This window comes from Bos indicus x Bos taurus, chromosome 17 (assembly GCF_003369695.1).
Source record: "Bos indicus x Bos taurus breed Angus x Brahman F1 hybrid chromosome 17, Bos_hybrid_MaternalHap_v2.0, whole genome shotgun sequence".
Classification (NCBI taxonomy): Eukaryota; Metazoa; Chordata; class Mammalia; order Artiodactyla; family Bovidae; genus Bos; species Bos indicus x Bos taurus.
In genome coordinates, this window is record NC_040092.1 from 6,431,014 (window position 1) to 6,452,367 (window position 21,354).

At 47.0% G+C, this 21,354-nt stretch overlaps 1 protein-coding gene across 1 annotated transcript; it reads right to left on the minus strand.

Moving 5' to 3' along the window:
• Positions 1 to 18,563: 18,563 nt before the first annotated feature.
• On the minus strand, positions 18,564 to 19,041 carry LOC113875104 (histone H2A type 3-like). The gene has a single exon (XM_027513532.1). It carries the CDS (start codon positions 19,011 to 19,013, stop codon positions 18,621 to 18,623), a length of 393 nt encoding a protein of 130 aa, XP_027369333.1. The 5' UTR covers positions 19,014 to 19,041; the 3' UTR covers positions 18,564 to 18,620.
• Positions 19,042 to 21,354: the final 2,313 nt, after the last annotated feature.

Here is a 21,354-nt window from a genome sequence, read left to right on the forward strand (position 1 = left end):
TAGTGCAGGCGTCTGTCTCCATACCCAGGTCCTTCCCCATCAGGGCCCCCCTTAAGAAACTTACATGGCTCCTCACTGATTAAAATCGGTGCGAACCAGACACTACACTTAATTGTCCCAAGACCCTCATGAGCAGATGTGAAAGGACTGCTGCTGCTGCTAAGTCGCTTCGGTTGTGTCTGACTCTGTGCAACCCCATAGACGGCAGCCCACCAGGCTCCCCCATCCCCGGGATTCTCCAGGCAAGAACACTCATAAAACAAGCAATGGACACTCAGAAAAGCATGACCTACCCGAGGTCAGTCTTTATCCATTCAACACATCTTTCTAAAAAATAATAATTTGACAGTACAAAAAAGATAAGAAATAAAAGAGGAAATTGCCCTTTACTCGTCACACCCATTCTAGTCTCCAAAGGAAGCACCATTGACTGTTTGCAGACCATCCACCCAGATGTCTTTCTATGCTCATCTAATATATTTGAGTGTTTGTCACGTGCCAGGAATGTGCAAGGGCATTACAGGTGACTGTCAGAAAGATGGGTTCTCTAGTGTCCACGGCCCCTGTCCAGCAGGACGAGGTTTCAGAAGAGACCTTCAGCCCCTCGTTGCTGTTGTTCAGTCACCAGGTCCTGTCTGACTCTCTGTGACCCCATGGACTGCAGCGGGCCATACTTCCCTGTCCCTCACCATCTCCCAGAGTTTGCCCAAGTTCGAGTCCACTGAATTGGTGATGCCATCCAACCATCGCATCCTCTGTCGGCCCTTCACGCCTTAAGAATAAGGGAGTAGAGTCTCTCAGGGAGCAATGAGGGGCCTGGAACCCTTTGCCGCAGTGTTGCAATGCTTGCAGCCGGACACACCTCTCCTTGAGCAACAAAATACAAACGAACTATATAGGAATAAAAATAATTGTGTGCAAGTGTGGTTAGGGCAAATTATGGACCCAGAATATATGAAGAGACCAAAACACCCAACTGCCACTTTTGAAGAGCCTGGAGAAAAAAATGGGGTGTCTGGAGCAAAAGCAGGGTACGACACATGCCCTCTGCACTCAACACCACCAGTTCAGTTCAGTTCAGTCCCTCAGCCATGTCCGACTCTTTGCGACCCCATGGACTGCAGCATTCCAGGCCTCCCTGTCCATCACCAACTCCTGGAGTTTACTCAAACTCATGTCCATTGAGTCGGTGATGCCATCCAACCATCTCATCCTCTGTCATCCCCTTCTCCTCCTGCCCTCAATCTTTCCCAGCATCAGGGTTTTTTCAAATGAATCAGTTCTTCACATCAGGTGGTCAAAGTATTGGAGTTTCAGCTTCAGCATCAGTCCTTCCAATGAATATGCAAGACTAATTTCCTTTAGGATGGATTAGTTGGATCTCCTTGCAGTCCAAGGGTTTCTCAAGAGTCTTCTCCAACACCACAGTTCAAAAGCATCAATTCTTAAGCACTCAGCTTTCTTTATAGTCCAACTCTCACATCCATATCTGACTACTGGAAAAACCATAGCTCAACACCACCAGAGGGGTGAGCAAACCACCCAGTCAACCCTCTGGCCCCACACGTGGACACACCCCTGCCCTCACCCCATATAAGGAACAAGCTCCCCTCCTTCACCCTCAGGGAACCAGTGAGCAAGAGAAACTGTTACTTGTTCTAGATTCCCCCTGCTGTCTCAGGGACCCCAGTAAAACCTTGCCTGAAAAAAAAATAATAAAGATGGGTTCTCAGTGGTGTACAAATTGCCATATAAATCCATCTAGATTTTTTTAATCTTGAGTAGCCAGGATATAAGAGTGAGGAACTGACAAGAAGTTGAAAACCACATTAGATTAGATCTCTCCCCAGCTCCAAGTTCCCCAACAATCCCTATCGACCCAGAAGAAACCCAGTTCACTACTACCCAGATGCCCTGCCTGTTCTTGCCCTTGGTCACCTCTCCAACCTCAACTGCACCATCCATCAGCATGCCTATCTCCCCTCCAGCCCTCCCTCCTCATTTCTCAAACACCCCTGATGCATCGTGCCTCAGGACCTTTGCACCTGCTGCCTAGAACACCTTTCTCCACTTTCTGATGGGCTCACATGCTCATCTGCTTTAAGTCTGTCCTCAAACGTCCCCTTACCATAATTAAACCTGACTCCTCCCACCCAAAACACTCTACATCTCTTTTATTTTCTTTGTTTTTTGTTTTAATATCTATTACCCTCCAACATACTATAAAAATCTTAATTATCTTATCTCTCCCATCACTAACTAAACTGTAGCTTCAGGGAAGTCAGGAACGTGTTTCTATTTTGTCCATGGCTGAATCCCCAGGGCCTTTGGGCAATGCCTGGCACACAGTGGGTGCTTCATAAAAATTTATTGAATAGCTACATTCCTGGTGGCTTAAACAGTAAAGAATCTGCCTGCAATGAAGGAGCCCCGGGTTCAATCCCTGGGTCGGGAAGATCCCCTGGAGAAGGGAATGGCTAGCCACTTCAGTATTCTTGTCTGGGAAATTCCATGGGCAGAGGAGCCTGGCAGGCTATAGTCCATGGAGTCACAAAGAGTCAGACACAACTGAGTGACTAACACTTTCACTTTTCACTTCCTTTACATTTATGAAAGGAGGCCATAGGTCAATGGGCAACATGTCTCAGACATGGCTGAAATTTTTTAGAACATTTGAGCCTCATACTTTTTGGAGCCAGCACTCTGAGCTATGAAATCTTACAGGATGGTGTGTATGGAAGGATGAAGGGCTGAAGCGGGGAGGGGGGAGCTTTTTCCCCCAAAGCCCTGTCCTACAGACGTCCCTTCTCAACTGAGACAGGGGTTGTGCAGTGAGGCCCCAAGTCCAGACCTCAAATCAGAATCCCAAGCCCTGGCTCTGGTGGCCTCTCGTTCCCTGGATCTACCAGGAATCAGGGTCCAAGAAACTCAGAGACGAAAAGCAGAGGTGCTGGGAGCCAGCTCGCTGGGGCGGCTAAGGCTCAGTGCCATTGCTGCTGCCACTGCGGGTTCTCTTCCCTAGGCATGATTTATGCTTCTGGCTGAACCTTCTTTTTTTCTCTCTCTCCCTCTCTACTTTTTTGGATTCTTCTCTGGATTTTTTTTTCTCCTTGGCCTTTTCCTGGGTCAGTGCAGCCCTGATATTTGATTTACTGTTAACAGTATTGACTGCATAGGATTGAGCCAAGAAATGGAAGAAATTGCTTTTTCTTTTTTTTTTTTTCTATCTGCTGGTTGACAACTCAGTCTCAGCCCTGGGTTGGCCAAGCTTTACGAATGCACTTAACATGGTGAAGGGAGCGGGCTTTTGTGCCTCTGTGGCTGGAAGGTGACGGACGCTGGGAAGGAAATGAGCAAAGGGTTGCCAGCTAAAGGGGGTCCCACGTCTGCCTCCCATCCAGGTTTTCCCTCCCACATGAGATAAAGGCTTTGAGAGGAGGTGCTTCAGAGTCAACTAGTCTTGGATTGAAGCTGTGTGGGCTTCCCTGGTGACTCAGTGGTAAAGAATCCATCTGCCAGGGCAGGAGACGAGGTCTGATCCCTGGATTAAAAAGATCCCCTGGAGAAGGGAATAGCAACTCACTCCAGTATTCTTGCAAGATAACCCTATGGACAGAGGAGCCTGGTGGGCTACAGTCAGTGGGGTCACAAAGAGTCAGACACGACTGACCGATTAAACAGCAGCAGCAGCAGCAGCAGCAGACCTTGGGGGAGTCACTTAACCTCTCTGAGCCTCTGTTTCCACATTCATAAGTTTGAGGTGGGTGAACTGTAAAGTAATCAAGCATGAGAAATCCTTTGAATTGAGCCTGTCACCATAAGAGCATAATTTCTTGTACCTGCCATGATCACCACCATCATCATCACAATCATGACTATTACTGTGTAATTTCTTTTCTGTCCAAATACAGAAACGAACACTCTCTCCCATGAAAAGGACGTGGGGAGGCTGGAGGTGTCTTTATATTTACTTATATATGTGGGGGGTTTTTTGGCCATGCCACAAGCATGTGGGATCTTACTTCCCTGACCAGGGATTGAACCCATAGCCCCTGCAGTGGAAGCATGGAGTCTTAACCATTGGACTGCCAGGGAAGTCCCTGATATCCCTCTACTGTGTTGTCACATGGTTACAAACTTTGTTAAGGGCTATGAAGGAAAAAAGAGGAGGCTGTGAGAGGAGGGCGTTGCTTGATCTGAACCGGAAGGATGCTCTTAGAAGGAACTTCCATGATAAGCTTGCTCCCGGTAAAAGAAGAAGAAAGCCCACTTGAACAATGGCAGGTAGCGTTTGCCATTCAACATCCAGTCATCAGAGAGGATCACTCTATCACGGTCACAGAGATCTGTGGCAGGGCCCTGGTCCAGCTCGCCCCAGCCCAGGAGAGCTAATGGCTAAATTTTCAGGAATGTTGTGAGCCAGTTATATACTGTGGCCATGATTAATGATTAAATTATATGGAAATATATGTCCCAAACTGTATTTTTTAAGTTCACTTTTGTTTCCTTATACAAGATAATTTTAAAAGATCTTGAAAGACTGAAATATGACTTTTTTGTTCATTCATAGTCTCTTTATGGCAATTTTATTTGGCAAAACTAATACAATATTGTAAAGTTTAAAAATAAAATAAAATTTTAATAAATAAATAAATAAATTTTTAAATAAAATGTGTTTGGATCAACTCCCAAAATAATTAAGTTATATAAGCTTACAATTAAATCAGTTCAGTTCAGTCACTCAGTCGTGTCCGACTCTTTGTGACCCCATGAATCGCAGCACGCCAGGCCTCCCTGTCCATCACCAACTCCCGGAGTTCACTCAGACTCACATCCATCGAGTCAGTGATGCCATCCAGCCATCTCATCCTCTGTCGTCCCCTTCTCCTCTTGCCCCCAATCCCTCCCAGCATCACAGTCTTTTCCAATGAGTCAACTCTTTGCATGAGGTGGCCAGCGTACTGGAGTTTCAGCTTTAGCATCATTCCTTCCAAAGAAATCCCAGGGCTGATCTCCTTCAGAATGGACTGGTTGGATCTCCTTGCAGTCCAAGGGACTCTCAAGAGTCTTCTTCAACACCACAGTTCAAAAGCATCAATTCTTGACATTAAAAATGACTTAAAATTAATCACTTCTTAATTGTTTGACCACTTTTTTTATTATCTATGCTTTTGAAGTTATTTGCACCCATTACATCTATCTGATGGACATATGCATAATAATATCTGTACTTCTCCTCAACTTCACTTTCGGTAACATCATGTTGGTAGCTTGAAATCAGCCCCAATGAAAATATTTACAGACACTCATAAATGCTCCAAGCCAGGGTTTAATTTACTATTGTTTTGTTGATTCTCTAAAAAGTGATGTGAAAAATGTTAATAAAGCAGATTAAACTTAAAGATATGCTGTGTTCATAGTCATTCTATTGTAGAAGCACAAACAACTGAGGAATTATTCTTCCAGTATTTGAAAACCATGATTCGATTCAGAAAGAAGTTGCCCACATCACCGACAAACAAGTGAAGTCCAAACCATATGCCTTTGTTGCTTTATTTTGTCTTACTCATTAAACAAAAATATTCACCAAGATTCATGTCAGAACCACACATGTTAAACATTAAACATGTACCAGCACACCACTGAGTCATCCTAGTGCCTTCCAAGTTAAAAGTCAAGAGCTATGGCTATAGTGAATATTTTAAATTATTTCTGAACATGGAAACGCATTTCAGGAAAGGTGGTTTGTCACTTCAAATTAGTGAGCCATTCAGGTGGTCTGTGAGGATACTGGGACAGTGTATCTGAAATTGGGGCTGATCCAGAAAATTCTCAGAATCACCGTTCTTAGAATAATAGTTTGACAGCATCACCTTGTTGATAAAAGGATAAGTTGATTCCAGCGCTGCCACTATGATGCATAAACGCGGGCAACTCTGGGAGTCCCAGAGTCCCCCTCCACTATAAAATTAGGATAAGATAGTTCCATTGACTACATCCCAGATAGGTAAGGGGATCAGGTGTGCCATGAATGAGGTGGGACTCATTTGAATGTAAATGATAAACATCTAATGTAAGCTAGCTTAGTGGAGAAAGGGGAGATTCATTGGTTCTCAACAGACACTGGGGCATGTTGAAAGTAAAAGCTCTCATTTCTGCCTTTTTCTTCATCTTATGATGGAGGCTTCACTCTCCACACACACCTTCTACTTTCTCCATGTGGCTGGGACTACCGGCTGGACAAAATTAAGTTGGGGGGGGGGCGCGCAGGGAGGGGGGGGAACTTTCTCCAACCAGGTCCATAGACCAGTCCCATGGAAGGACTCTGATTGGCCCTACTTAGGTCACGTGCTTGCCTCCTGCACCAATCACTGTCACTAGAGGGATCAAATGCTGTGATTGGTCAGGCTTGGGCCATGGGACCACTTCTGCAGCCAGGGTGGGCAGAATATGTTTCCAGAAGAAGGGCACTGGGAAAGCTTTCTAGGCAGATACAATTCATCAGTCCTCTCTAGGAGGCAAATGTGTGCTGGAAAGATTAAAGCAACAAGCATGAAGGATGAGAATAATTATTCTCAGAATAAAGGGACAAGGTTGTCTATATCTTGCACGTGGACTTAATTCATTTAACAAACCATCTTTTCACAGTGTAAAATTGATCTTGTAGCTCCAAGCTGAAAACCCTGCAAGGACCTCATGATCCGAGTCATTTCCCGCATCTTGGGGCTCATTTTGGACCCCTCCTCATTTCTCGCAGTGCCCCAGCCCCCTGGGCTTCTGTTCCAGTGTGTCTCTCCCCTCCCTTCCTCCCTCAAGATCTTTTGCATGTATTTCCTCTGCCTAGAATGTTCCTCCCCTAATTCCTTAACCCCAATCCATCTTTCTAATCTATTTTCCCCATAAGTGCCGTAGACAATAGAGACTTATTTGTCTTGCTCCTGGGAACATCCCCATGGCTGAGCACAGCACAAGGCACAAAGCAGACAGCCAACATACACTTCTGAAAAGTATAAATAAATATTTATTATTCCAAGAGGAAAGGAATCACAAGTTCCCGGCCTTTACACACAGATTCATTCTTCATTTCATTCTGGCAATACTACACCATGTGACAGTTAAACAAGAAAGTCTTCTTGCCTTCAAGGAGATCCTGGTTTGATGGAGGCGACAGCAGAGAGTCGCACACAGAACTGGCACAAAGTGAGTGTGGGGGCCAGAGATGCCCAGGGAGCACAGGTCACGATTCAGAAAGATGGCAAGCACTTCCTGGAGAAGGTGCAGCCCAAGATGAGTGACAGATGGATAGAAATCAGGGGAGTGAAGAAGGCAGTGTTCAGGGGGATGGTACTGGGGTGGGAAGGAGATCATTGCAGCCAGAGGAAAGAGTAATGCAAAGAGCTGGGGGCATTACTTGCCCTCAGAAAGGGACAGAGAGCGTGCATATTGTTGGGGGCGGAGAGAATATTTGTGAGGATTCAGGAGGCTGATTCTGGAGAGAATGAGGCACAAGGCAAGCCCAGAATGGCTTTGAAGCCATCCTAAAGAGATTGGACTTGACCCTCATGGGGCCATGAGACCCCACTGAAATATCTTAAGCATCAGCATGGACACAGCTACATGGTGTATCACAAAGAAATCTTCACCTGGTCCACCCCCTAGGGGACCCAAGCTAAGATTACTGTCAGTTTAAGGGTTTCAATTTAGACAAATTCATGACTCCATGGGAGGGACTGCTGGGCAGGTCTGACCATGTCCCCCTGCCCCACCCTTTTAAGGTTGAGGTTATTAATATAATCTCTGATTTTTAGAATCCTCACATTCCAGAAGCATAGATGCATAAATAAGAGAAACTCTGGCTCTTAGACCTGGGGGAAACGGAGGCATGGCACCTGGGTCTTACAGAGAACAGGAGGATACCAGGGGGAGCCCTATAACCACAGCATCTCAGAGACCTGGAGTCACAGAATGACAAGCCAATAACATTCCTCTTCCCAGGTGGCGCCAGTGGTAAGGAACCCGCCTGCCAACGCAGGAGACATGAGGCACGGGTTCGATCCCTGGGCTGGGAAGATCCCCTGGAGGAAGGCACAGCAACCCACTCAGTATTCTTGCCTGGAGAACCCCATGGACAGAGGAGCCTGGTGGGATGCAGTCCATGGGGTCACAAAGAGTCGGACACGACTGAGCGACTGAGCACACACGCAGCACATTGCTCTTCGCCAGCACAGGGGATTCGGTGGGGTTAGGTCGCCCAAGCCCTATGAAATGACACAGGAAGCCTCTCAGGAAGGTAGCCTTGGCCTCCCTAAACCTCCTTCATCCAGGGCCCCACTGGGGCATCTGCTCACCCTCCCAGGGCTGCCTCCTAGGAGGCTCCCACCCTACACCCTCTCTGTGGTATTCTTGTGGCTGCTCCCCACCCCCCACCCTTCTGACCGCTGACCTACTCCTTCCTGCCCAGAGTCTGAATATTTTCTTAGCTAGCGTCAGTCCTTAAAGATAAATGCTGTTTCATTTCTGCCCCCGACACTCTGTCGCCCCTCCTCCCAAGGTGCCAGAGTTCAACTCAATTTTCTCAGATTAAATAAAATTTCAAAGTGTCAGTCTCCAGCAAACGACGAGTTGGAAGGTGGTTGATTTTCCTAACCCGATCGCCAGTCCAATTACAAATTTTAATCTATATGTAGATAATGGTGAACAAAACCCCATAGAAATGTCAAGAGTGAGGAGGTTATTAGCTTAGTTTTAATTACTGTCCATCATTCTTAGCAACTGGAGAGACCCGGCAAATTAGGGGAAGGCGGCATTCCTCCGGAAGAGTTCAGCCGGGCCTCTGGGCTACGAGTCCACGAAAGCACCCCTAGGGAGACAGTTCCGGGTGCGGGCCGTGCACACCCTCCCACCAGCCCTGCCAAGAGGTCCTGGCCAGAGAGGCCTGCGGACCTGAACTTGGGCGGAATCAGTCACACCAGCTCATTCGATGTGACTGCGGACCTCCCTTCTCCAGCATCCCTCTGGGCAGCAGGCCTCTCCTCCACTCCTCCACCCGCTTTGTGTCTAAAACATCCCTTGAGGTTCTTCTTTTGTCTCGACAAGAAGAGTAATTCATGCTCATTGTAGGAAGATGTTTGGAAAATGGGGAAAAATGAAATGGAGGAAAGAAGAAAAAACTCACCCTAATCTTGCCACCTAAAACAACTGTTAATATTTGAGGTTATATATACACACATATTCACACATATGTATGTACACACACATATAAATAAGATAAAATGTAAAAATTAATACAAATACCCCTATATAATATATAATAAAATTGTTTAATATTAAATTTATGCAAAATGTATAAATACAATATATTAATTTAAAATATTTATATATAATATATTATTATAGATATAATTAAATTACCACACATAGTGTTAGGGTTATATACATACACACAGATTCAATTATACTGCATGTGGCTTTTTCTGTCTTTATCATAAACAGTTTCTCATCTTGTGAATGTTATTGGCAAACATCATTTTAGTAGCTGCAGAAAAGTCTATAGCCTGGATACATATTTCACTAAACCACCCTCGGGGCTTCCCCGGTGGCTCGGTGGTAAAGAATCTGCCTGCAATGAGGAAGACTCAGAGGATGAGGGCTTGATCCCTGGGTTTGGAAGATCCCCTAGAGAAGGAAATGGCAACCCACTTCAGTATTCTTGGTCACAAAGAGTAGGATGCAACTGAGCGTGCTTGCGATCCACCTTTTATTCTGGCGTGTGCAAAGCCAATGCATATGTTTTTACTGTTTATTTCATTGATTAATTTGGCCGCACTGGGTCTTAGTCGTGGCGTGGGAACTCCCAGTTGTGGCATGTGGGATCTAGTTCCCCAACCAGGAATCGGACATGGGCCCCCTGTACTGGGAGTACAGAGTCTTAGTCACTGGACCGAAAGGGAAGCCCCCAAAGCATATTTTAACAGAGATGTGACAATACATTGTGTTTACTATTGCACCCTGATTTTTCACTTACTAAACAGTTTTTTTGTGTGTTATGATAAATTCTGTGACTATCATTTTAATAAATCACTCAGCCTCCAACAAGTATTTTTGAGGGTCTCATCTGTGCCAAGCACTGTGCTAAATGGTAGAGATACAAAAATTAGAATCCAATAAACATTAAAGTCTTTGAGGGTCCTGATCTGATAAACCACATCTTTCATTAAATTGAATATATATGTATATACATTACTACGTATTCATTATATGCTAATCGAATTAGTCCTGCTGTTATTGGAGATTTGGGTGGATTAATGTTTCTCACAATTGTACAGAACAGTGCCTTGAACGTTTTTGTACATAAACTATTATCGCTATATTGAATTTTTTCCTTCTTATATATGCCCCAGAATGCAATAAATGGGTCTAAGGGTATTAATATTTTTTAAATTCTTAATGAGAAATCTGGTTTCTACTTAAATGAAGTTTTAGGAGTGAAACTGATTTGTGACCTAGAGCAAATACCAAGAAAAAGAAAGAAAGTCACACAAAATTAGACCCCCAGGGGGCTCTATTTTAATTAATTAGAAACAGTGCTATTTTTAATATCTCAAAGGCTGTCAGAAGGATGTAATGAAAGCATAACAATGTCTTATTCTGGAGAGAGACAGGAGTTTTTGAAAGTGCTCACCCTCATCCTTTCAGTTGTGGAACAGTTTTGGAAACTGTAAAATAGGGTTTTTCCATAGAGTAGGGTAGGCGCAATGAGCTGCTGGCCACGTGATTTTAAGGGCAGAGACAGGAACCTATGTTTAATTTTTCATCCTTTCATGTTTATGGTTTCGTGTGTTAGGGAAAAAAATATCAGTGGAATATCAAACCCACACTCTCGCAAGATTAGTTTAGAATGGACTAGGGAAGGAACATGAGAAGGGTTAAACTGCAATCTGAAGAAAGATCCTATGCAAGGAAGCACGTAGGTTGCATGAATGTGGAGACCAGCAGGTGCCTGGGAGGGTCACAGGAGGTGCCGTGTGTATCAGCGTGACCTAGGACGACGAGGACAGAGACTAGCAACAGGGCCGAGTTGATGGGACCAGAAAGTCCCAGATGTCAGGGAACTTGCTATTAATATTCATCGAGCATCCCCATATGGCAAACCTGTGATGGCCAAATTTGGGGATTTTCTTCACTAGAGAGATTAAAAATAATATTCCAGACCTCCTTGGCAGCACATTAAACTGGCCTGGGGGCAGGGTGGCCTTCTAAACCACCAATGGCCAATGGCTGGAGCCCTCCCTTAGAGGTTCAGCATCCGTACCTCTGGGCAGCATGTGGGCATCGGTATCCCCCATGGGTCTGACACGCATCCAGGGATGAACACTCCTGGTCAGATGGCCTTCCTTCTGGGTGTTCATACATGGGGGCTGGCCACACCCCCCTCGTGATCGCGCACCTCTTTGGCATTCTAGAATTTCCCCCAGCCCTCTGCTCACAGGATAATGAGGCTAACAGCCAACCAAGCCTTAACGAGGATTGATTCGTTTATTAAGCCACCATTAGGTGCCAGGTGCTTCCCACTCCGGAGCCCAGGAGACTCAAGGGCAAGCAGGATACGGCCCTGGAAAGGCTGGGGATGCAAGAGGAGAGAGAAAGAAGAGCGACTTCAGGCCTTGAGAGTGGACTTGAGGTCCAAGCCACAGGGGAATCTCAGCGGCAGATCAAATAAAAGACCCTGATTCTGGAAAAGATTGAAAGTGGGAGGAGAAGGGGATGACAGAGGATGAGATGGTTGGATGGCATCACCAACTCGATGGACATGGGTTTGAGCAAGCTCCAGGAGATGCTGATGGACAGGGAGGCCTGTCATGCTGCAGTCCATGGGATCACAAAGAGTTGGACACGACTGAGTGACTGATCTGATCTGATTGAATGAGTCTGGGCCAACTCAGGTGTAGATCATATGCCTGGGTGGGAGTACCATCAGAGCATGGACTACAAGGTTCTGGGTGGAGGATGTGCTGGAAGACGGGTGGGGCACATGGCTGGCATTTTGCTCAGTGAGGGACAATAACCAGTAAATGCCAGAGCAGGCAGGAGTGAGTCATCCTTGGTTGTGGGGATAGAGATTAAATCTGATGCAATAAAGTGTCTCCTCCTTTTCCCAGGATGCCTTTCCACATCCAACCCTCCAAAGGACATGAGTCAGGCACACCGTCATGGGATGAGTTGTCCTCCTCTCTTCCTGCTCCCCCTGCCCCTTGCACTGGACAAATGGATGGACTTGTGGGTGTCTCACCTATTAATTCAAACACAGGGCAACCGAGATCACCTCCTGTTGCCATCTATGAGCCAGCCCAGACAGTCCAAAATTCCATAACTCCAACATCATGCCCCGGAAGGGGGAAAAAAAAATCAACCACCACCACCACCTCCCAGGCCCTGAACCATCAGCCACTTTTCAAAGAAAGTCAAGACTCTGTCACATTTTTTTCTTCCCTCCCAAAATTAAAATGTGCTTCCAGTATAACTTGTTATCAAAAATAGAAGCATTTTATCTATCTTTATTGCAGAACAGAGATTACATGGAGACATTCAATTTGGAGTCAATTTAAATTTCAATTGTCTGTGAAATCTAAATCAATAGGGTATAGTTCAATGACGCTTTAATAAAACAGGACATAACAGAGAAATCATTAGGAATTACATATGATAAGAGATTGGAGCCAAGCCTCCGTAATGGCGGAAGGGACATTAGAAAATTACCCCCAAGCATTCACAAGTAAACCAACTGCTTCCTTTCCCCATGAGACGCCTGAGAAAGCTTCATTTTGCCCTGAGCCTTGAGAATCCATCTTTGTCAGCCCAGTGATTGGGGAACAATTTACAGTGAGTGACAAAGGCAGGGGGTTCGTCTCACATGGAAGGTGCCCGTCACGTGTCTCCATCCGAACACTGTGAACACGTGTTATGCCTTCTCCGAATTCTTGACCTTCCTCTCCTCATCACTGGCCTCCTTTCCTGGAGATTTGTCCCCCAGGGGGCCCCCAGGAGGGTCCGCCTTGGGACAGGAGGCTCAGAGGCAGGGAGAGGGGACAGCTGGATACAATGGATCAAAGCCCAGGCTTTGGAGAAAGACAGTCCAGGAAGAAATTCCAGCTCCTCTCCTGAGTCCAGAGCAAGTGGTTTCACCTCCGTAACCCCCCCTTTCTCATCTTAAAAACAGGGATATGACTCTGCACCTCACAGGCGGGAGCTTCATTCATTCAACACATATTTGTTGAAGAAAGAGACTTACAGACTTAGAGAACAAACTTAAGGTTGCGGGGGAAAGGATAGCTATGGAGTTTGGGACGGACAGGTACACATCGCCGTGTTTAAAATGGATAGCCAACCAGGGACTGTACAGCACAAGGAATCCTGCTGCATGTCACGTGGCAGCCTGGAGGGGAGGGGGCCGTTGGGGAGAGGATGGATCCAGGTATATGTTTGGCTGAGTTCCTTCAACGTTCCCCTGAAACTATCAGCCATGTGTGCGTGCTAAGGCGCTTCAGTCGTGTCTGACTCTTTACGACCCTATGGACTATAGCTCGCCAGGGTCCCCTGTCCATGGGATTCTCCAGGCACGAACAGTGGAGTGGGTTGCCATGCCTTCCTCCAGGGGATCTTCCCGACCCAGGGATCAAACCCACACCTTTTAAGTCTCCTGCTTTATCAGGCGGGTGCTTTACCACTAGTGCCACCTGGGAAGCCCCTAATCAGCTTTATCCTGATACAAAATAAAAAGTTCAAACAAAGAAATATTTGTTGACGGCCTATCATGGCGGAGCAACAGGGCCAGAATGAGGGTGAGGCAAGCGAGGCACTTTCTCTGAGTACAAAATTGAAGGGGGCACCAAAACAGCCCTCAAGATGTCTTTTTTAAATTAATTACTTTATTTCTGGCTGCGCTGAGTCTTCGTCGCTGCGCCCAGGCTTTCTCTGGTTGGGGCGAGCAGGGGCTACTCTCTACTCACAGCACACAGGCTTCTTGCGGTGGTTCCTCTTGTCACAGAACACAGCCCCTCAAGCTCGGGCTCAGCAGTTGTGGCACATGGGCTTAGTTGCCCCTCAGCACGTGCCATCTTCCAGGACCAGGGATTGAACCTGTGTCCTCTGCAATGGCAGGCAGAGTCTTAACCACTGGACCACCAGGGAAGTCCTCAAAATAGCTTCTTGGTGCAGTATTTTTTCAAATCCAAATGAACGCCTCAAATCCATCATGAACAAAAATATCAAAACTGTGTACAAAGACAAGGCAGCAAACAGTGCCACGCCCTGGTAGAGCTGGGGATCAAAAAATATCAGCAACAGCACTGATCTTGTTTTTGTTGAAAAGTCTAAGACTTTGCTTCTTGTATTAATTTTGATTTTTTTTAAATATTGCATTAAAACACTGTTTATCTTGATGACTGAGATTGTATGCATCCACCACTCTTAAATTTTGCACCCCAGAGGGGACTTCCCTATTGGCCCCGTGGCTAGGACTCCAAGCTCCCAACGCAGGGGGCCTGAGTTCAATTCCGGTCAGGGAACTGGATCCCACATATCGCAACTAAAGATCCTATATGCCGAAACTAGGACTTGGCACAGCCAAGGAAATGTGTGTGTGCTCAGTCGTGTCCGACTCTTTGCCGCCCCGTGGACTATAGCCCACCAGGCTCCATGGGATTCTCCAGGCAAGAATACTGGAGTGAGTGGGTAGCCATTTCTTTCTCCAGGGGATCATCCCAACCCAGGGATCAAACCTAGGTACCGTGCATTGCAGGCAGATTCTTTACTGTCTGAGCCACCAGGGAAGCCCCTGAAATTAAAATAAATATTTAAAAAAATTTTGCTTCACCCTAGTCCTAGCTCTGCATGTAAAGTATGCTAAGTGTTAGGGAAAACAGCATTACCCCATGGTTTAGCAAATGAGGCAAAGTAAACCAATAAATAGGGTAATTGTAAGTTACCGTAAGTCTAATGGTAGGAACATGGCACTGAGAAAGGCAGTAACCTGCTCAGATCATGATCACTGACACCTTCTCCAAATTTCCAAGCTTGAACAGCCCTTGTCGTTCTTACCTGTAGAATTCTGCTGTGCATTAAAGGGTTAACTCAGCAGGTTTAGCCTCTTCAACCCTGAACCATCCAAAGAAAGGACTACACTGGCTCTTGGGAGAGTACCTGTAAGCCCTTGAGTCATTCTCACTAATAGGAGTGTCTTTGTGTACTTGGGACGCTGGGCCACACCTGGCCAGATAATCTATGCTAATAATGTGATTTATGGGGGGCAGCCTTGAACCCTGCTCTATCATTTGGTTTTTGAAGGGGCTGGAGACCGAATAATTAAGGTCAGTTTGTAGGTGCTCCACGCCTATGTGACTGATGCCCAATAAAAATGCAGAACCCCAAGGATCCAGTGAGCCTCCCTGGGTGTGTCATTGCACACCACTGCTGGAAGGGTGAAGCTCTGTCCCCACGACACCACTGGGAGGAGACAACACGGTGCTTGCTCCTGGTCTCTCTGCACTCCTCTTTGCTATCAGGTCTCCTGGGACCACCCCTAGGACCGCCCCTCCCCCCAAACAACCCCAAAGGGAAAGCACCACCCACCCCGCCCCTCCACCAAGAGCCTATATTTTCTTCCTCACTCAGTGCTAAGCTTGTCGAGATTTCTGAAATTTCCCAGGCCTAAGAGAAAACCCTGAAGTTCATCTGCTCTTGACACACCCAGAGCCCAGGTGATGAAATCAGCCAGGGAAGGGCGTTCATAGGGGTGAACGTTTACTGAGAGGTCTCACCCCATGCTATGAGCTGAGCTGCCACGTAAGAGCATCATTTCATCGGTTCCTCATGCAACCTGTGAGGCAGGGCTGCTGTTGATCCCGTGGTCCTGGAGGAACATTGGGCCCAAAGTGGTGGAGCCAAGCCCGCCTGTGGGGACGCCTGGAGTCCCGCAGCTGCCGGTGGAAGAGCTAGAATCAAGCCCAGACTTGACTGACTTCAAATCAGGTTGTGAGTTCCCCGTTGCTGGAGGTATCCAAGAGTCTCCATAATCATATAGCAAGAAGGTAGTAGAGGGAATTCAAGAAAAGGGAGACTAAAATATCAGAGTCACACGAAGAGGCTCCCTCAACCAAAGAGTTTCTCAACCTCAGCGCCACTGACAGTTTGGACTAGATAATTCTTTGGGGGGAGGGGGTTGCTGTCCTGGGCAAGGGAGGATGTTCAGCAGCACCCCTGGCCTCTACCCCCTGGATGCCAGCAGCAAACCCCGAGTTATGGCAACCAAAAATGTCTCCAGTCAAAGGGGCAAATTCCTTTTGCTCCACCTGCATTCCCTCTCCAAACCCTTCTCCCCGACTCTCTGCCCCAGAGGCTGACAGTGTCAGTGTGTCCCCCAGAAAACGGGGTGGGTGTGGGCACAACCTCTCCCCTGTTTGAGAAACTCTGCTCTGCGAGAATTTCTGGAAAAGTCAGTCGACATCCATGAAGACCAGCGCTGACAAGGAAGTGCAGTTTTACACCCAGGCAGCGCCATCGTGGGAGACAGCCATGCGCTGCAGCAGCCCTTATATCACGGCCGAGATGCTGTATATCTGCTCCCCCTGTCAGCATCCCAGAGAGGCAGGAGGAATATCTGTGTGTGTAGAAAATACAGAGAGAGATGGGAGGGAGGGAGAAGGAGAGGGGAGAGAAAAAGGAGGAGGGAGAGAGGAAGAAAGGAAGGAGGGCAGGAAAATGCCATGACCCCAAGACTGAATCCAGGCATTAATTGACCTGATGCAACAGAATTGTGCCGTTTTTACTAGACCAACTCTGAGCTGCTACAATAGGATCTTGGCAAGGCTGGACCCATTGAAGAACCTGTGCATGACCAACCCGGAATGACCCTTAGAAAGTGGCGATCTGAGAGCTAACCCTGGCTTGTGTATTGCAGGGTGGGGGTGGGGGTTGGTCTCGGGCATCTTCCTTTTGTTCCACCCCCATTTCCTCTCTAAACCCATCTCCCCTGACTCTCTGCCCCAGAGGCTGACATGTGTGGACAGCATTGGACTGTCTTGCCTTCTGCCTTCTGTCATTGGCTCTGCCAATGGGAGGTCCGTTCAGAAAACTAAGATCATGGCCTCTGGTCCCATCACTTCATGGCAAGTAGATGGGGAAACAATGGAAACAATGACAGACTTTATTTTTTGGCCTCCAAAATCACTGTAGATGGTGACTGCAGCCATGAAATTAAAAGATGCTTGCTCCTTGGAGGAATAGCTATGACCAACCTAGACAGCATATTAAAAAGCAGAGACCTTTGTCGGTTATTTTACCGACAAAGGTCTGTCTAGTCAAGGCTATGGTTTTTCCAGTAGTCATGTATGGATGTGAGAGTTGGACTATAAAGAATGCTGAGTGCCAAAGAATTGATGCTTTTGAACTGTGGTGTTGGAGAGGACTCTTGAGGGTTCCTTGGAGAAGACTCTTGAGAGTCCCTTGGGCAGCAAGGAGATCAACAAGTCAATCCTAAAGGAAATCAGTCCTGAATAGTCATTGGACTGATGCTGAAGCTGAAACTCCAATACCTTAGTCATCTGATTCGAAGAACTGAATTGGAAAAGACCTTGATGCTGGGAAAGATTGAAGGCGGGAGGAGAAGGGGTCGACAGAGGATGAGATGGTTGGATGGTATCACCAACTCAATGGACATGAGTTTGAGTAAACTCTGGGAGTTGGTGATGGACAGGGAGGCCTGGTGTGCTGCAGTCCATGGGGTCGCAAAGAGTCAGACACAACTGAGCAACTGAACTGAATGGGAGGTCCAGAAGGAAATGAGAGGGTGATGGAGGTCGGGTGTTTATCGCCCCCTGCTCCTGCCTGCCAGGGGCTCTGATGGGGTGGCTGTATCTTCTCACAAAAGGTTTCAACCCCTGCTCAGAGACCACATAGCCCTTAACCCTCCCTGGTCCCATCTCCTGGTGTAGGAGTGATGCTGGTACCCTCTGTACCTAGACCCCAGAGACTTCGCTATCCTGTGTGGTTTCCCTATGCCCTGCCCTCAGCTTTGTAAGCAATTCCTTTATTAAACTCTCCTTAAATTATTCCAATTTATCTGTGCTGTGTGTTTCCTGCTGGGTCCTAACTGATGAACCATGCGATTCATTGTTCAAACAAAATCATATGCAAAAACCCAGTAGATGAAACAGACTAAGGCAGGGCTCCTCCATCCATGCAACATGCATCTGTTTGGTGTCCACACGTGGCCAGCTTGCCCCATGGCTGTTAGAGGCAGAGGCTTACTTCTCTGAACAGATCAGTTCTCTCCAAGACCACTTTGATGGTCTAATTATCCTTGGCTCACTGTTCTATGTTATGTAAGGAGGCCAACTGGTATTTCTGAAGAATTAAAACATTCCTCCAGGCACGTCTCACCGGTGAGTACGATGTTATCCCTCCTTCTATACGTGTACCCAAAACATCCTCACTTTCCAAGCCCAAACACGGTCAGTGTAACTTGGATGTCTCCTATTCTTTTTTTTTTTTTTTGGGGGGTGGGGGGGCTCTGAAAAGAGCCTTTGGGTTTGAAAGCACTTCCGGAAACTCAGGTCTCAGTCCAATTACTTGCCCTTGGCCTTATGGTGACTCTCGGTTTTCTTTGGCAGCAGCACCGCCTGGATGTTGGGCAGCACACCACCCTGAGCAATGGTCACACGACCCAGCAGCTTGTTGAGCTCCTCGTCGTTGTGGATGGCCAGCTGTAAGTGGCGCGGGATGATACGGGTTTTCTTGTTGTCGCGCGCCGCGTTGCCCGCCAGCTCCAAGATCTCCGCCGTCAGGTACTCCAACACCGCCGCCAGGTACACCGGGGCCCCAGCGCCTACACGCTCGGTGTAATTGCCCTTACGTAGTAGACGATGGACTCTCCCTACCGGGAACTGGAGCCCCGCCCGCGAAGAACGAGACTTGGCCTTTGCTCGCGCCTTACCTCCTTGTTTGCCACGTCCAGACATAGCAAGTATAAAAAAAGGGCAAAAAAAATACAACCTCTCAAAGTACACCAAGTCTGGATGTCTCCTATTCTGAGTGTCATCAAACAGTAGTTTGTGGGAAATTCCCCACAGGCAGGCTGTTCGTGACAGTATCACAAAGGGACATTTTTAAAATTTATTTTAAATTAAGCTCCGCTATGGTATAAGTCTGGGCTTCCCTGATGGCTCAGTGGTAAAAAATTCACCTCCCAATGTAGGAGACATGGGTTCGATCCCTGGGTCAGGAAGATCCCCTGGAGAAGGAAATGGTAACCCACTCCAGTATCTTTGCCTGGGGAATCCCATGAACAGAGGAGCCTAGTGGGCTACAGTCCATGGGGTTGCAAAGAGTCGGACACAACTGAAGTGACTTAGCACACACACACACACACACACACAGACAGTGTGAGTCTGTGCCGTCCAAGAAGGGATAAATCAGTAGGAGAAAGCGATACAAAGAAAAAAGAAGTTTGATCTGACCTTTAAACTGTAGGTAGGGTTTCGTAGTTAAACAAAAGAAGAGGGGATAAGCCCAGAAGGGAAAGCACCAGAGCAAAGGTGTGAAATTAGGAGGTGGTGATGCGACAGAAGAGTGAGAAAGAGGAGCCAGGCCCTGGGAGGAAGGGGATGGCCCCAGGAGTTAAGGGAAATGTATTTGAATAGACCGAATGGGGCCAGGTTACTAAAACCCTTGAAAGGCAGGCAGGTGAAGTTTCTCTTTAGTTATTTGATATAGTAGGTAGTAGGAAGCCTTCGGTGGTATTTGAGCGGGTGAGTAATACAAGATACCATCAGTCCTCATTATTCACGGATTTTGTACCCGTAACCCCCAAACCTATCTCCACAGTCATTCTTGGGCACAGGCAGAATGGTAAAAAAAAAAAAAAAAAGGTGTCACCCACTGTCAACATTCACAGCTGGGGCTGAGCGAGGTGGCACTCTGCTTTCCGTTTCAGCTCACATCCTGTGAACAAGTGTCCTTTTGTGGTCTAAATGGAGCCACTTTTTTTTTTTTTTTGCATCTGTATGCTTTTCATTGGTGATTTGGGTGTGTTTTTTTTCCTTTGTTCATTTCATTTTGCTGTTTGGCTATATAGGGTTCCTAAGTGCAAGCAGGCTGTGATGTACCTTATGGAGTAAAACACACATGTTGGAGAACGTTTATTCAGACATGAGCTGTAGTGCTATCGGCTGTGAGTTCACTGTTAATGAATCAACAATATATACTAACTCAGGTATCTTTAAACAGAAACACACATAAAACAAGTTTATGTATTCATCAGTTGACAAAAACGTCATGTCCAGAGGCTTTCAGGAACCTAACCCTGTATGTCCCTTAGAAGCCACGGTTCAATATTCAGCAGTTCAGTGTTTGTAACTAGCTGGAATAACAAGAATCAACTGTGGCAGCATTTGCGAACTGGGTGGAGGCCACAAGACCATCAAGAGGAACCACCTCTTGGGACTTCCCTGGTGATCCACAGGGAAGTATCACAAAGGGACATTTGTTAAGACTCCACACTTCCAACGCAAGGGGCATGTGTTCAATCCCTGGTCAGGGAACTAAATCCCACATGCCAAACGATGTGGCCAAAAAAGAAAAAAAAAAAGAGGAAGCACCTCTTGAAAGCATGAGCACTGGAGCGAGTGCCTGGGCCTAAATCCCTGCTCTACTGCTTGCTAGCTGTGTGTCCTTGGACAAGTCACTCAGCCTCTCTGGGCCACGGTTTCCTCATCTGTAAACCCTTCTCATAGGGTGGCTAGGAGAATCTCAATGTGTCAGTGTTGTAAAATATTTAGGACAATACTTGGGACACCAGGAATGCTCTGCATGTTTCAGGTTTGTTAAGTAAATAAATGGAGAAAGGAACAAAAAGAGAAACCAACTTATTTCGCAGAGGAGGAAACTGAGTCGGGCCTAGGAAGAACTTGCCACACCTGAGTTATTAGCAGAGCTGCTGAGCTCTTTCCAACGATGGCATGGGGTGATGCCCGCTCCAGGGAACTTGCTCCCAGCCTGTTATGACGACTCAGCTGCAGAGAAGCAAGGTAGAGCTGACCCCAGCGGTCACAGGAGCAAACCCACCATGTGGCCCAGGGAACCCCCCCACCACCAAGTCCCCATCTTGGGAGCCCCTCCCCCTCATCCCTCCTCCAGCAAGCCCCCATGTGCCACTTCCAGGCATGGGCCAGACGGATTCTAGAACGCTCTAAAGGAGCGCCTCTCCATCTTGCGTTTTAAGAATTACTAGTGATCTCCAGCGTGTGCCTGCGGAAGAACAAGAAATACTACCACGCCCGGGCAGAAACCTAATGAGAAACC

What these genes read in the sequence shown, in the direction of transcription:
- LOC113875104 (XM_027513532.1), bottom strand. Translation starts at nt 19,013, where the DNA reads ATGTCTGGACGTGGCAAACAAGGAGGTAAGGCGCGAGCAAAGGCCAAG.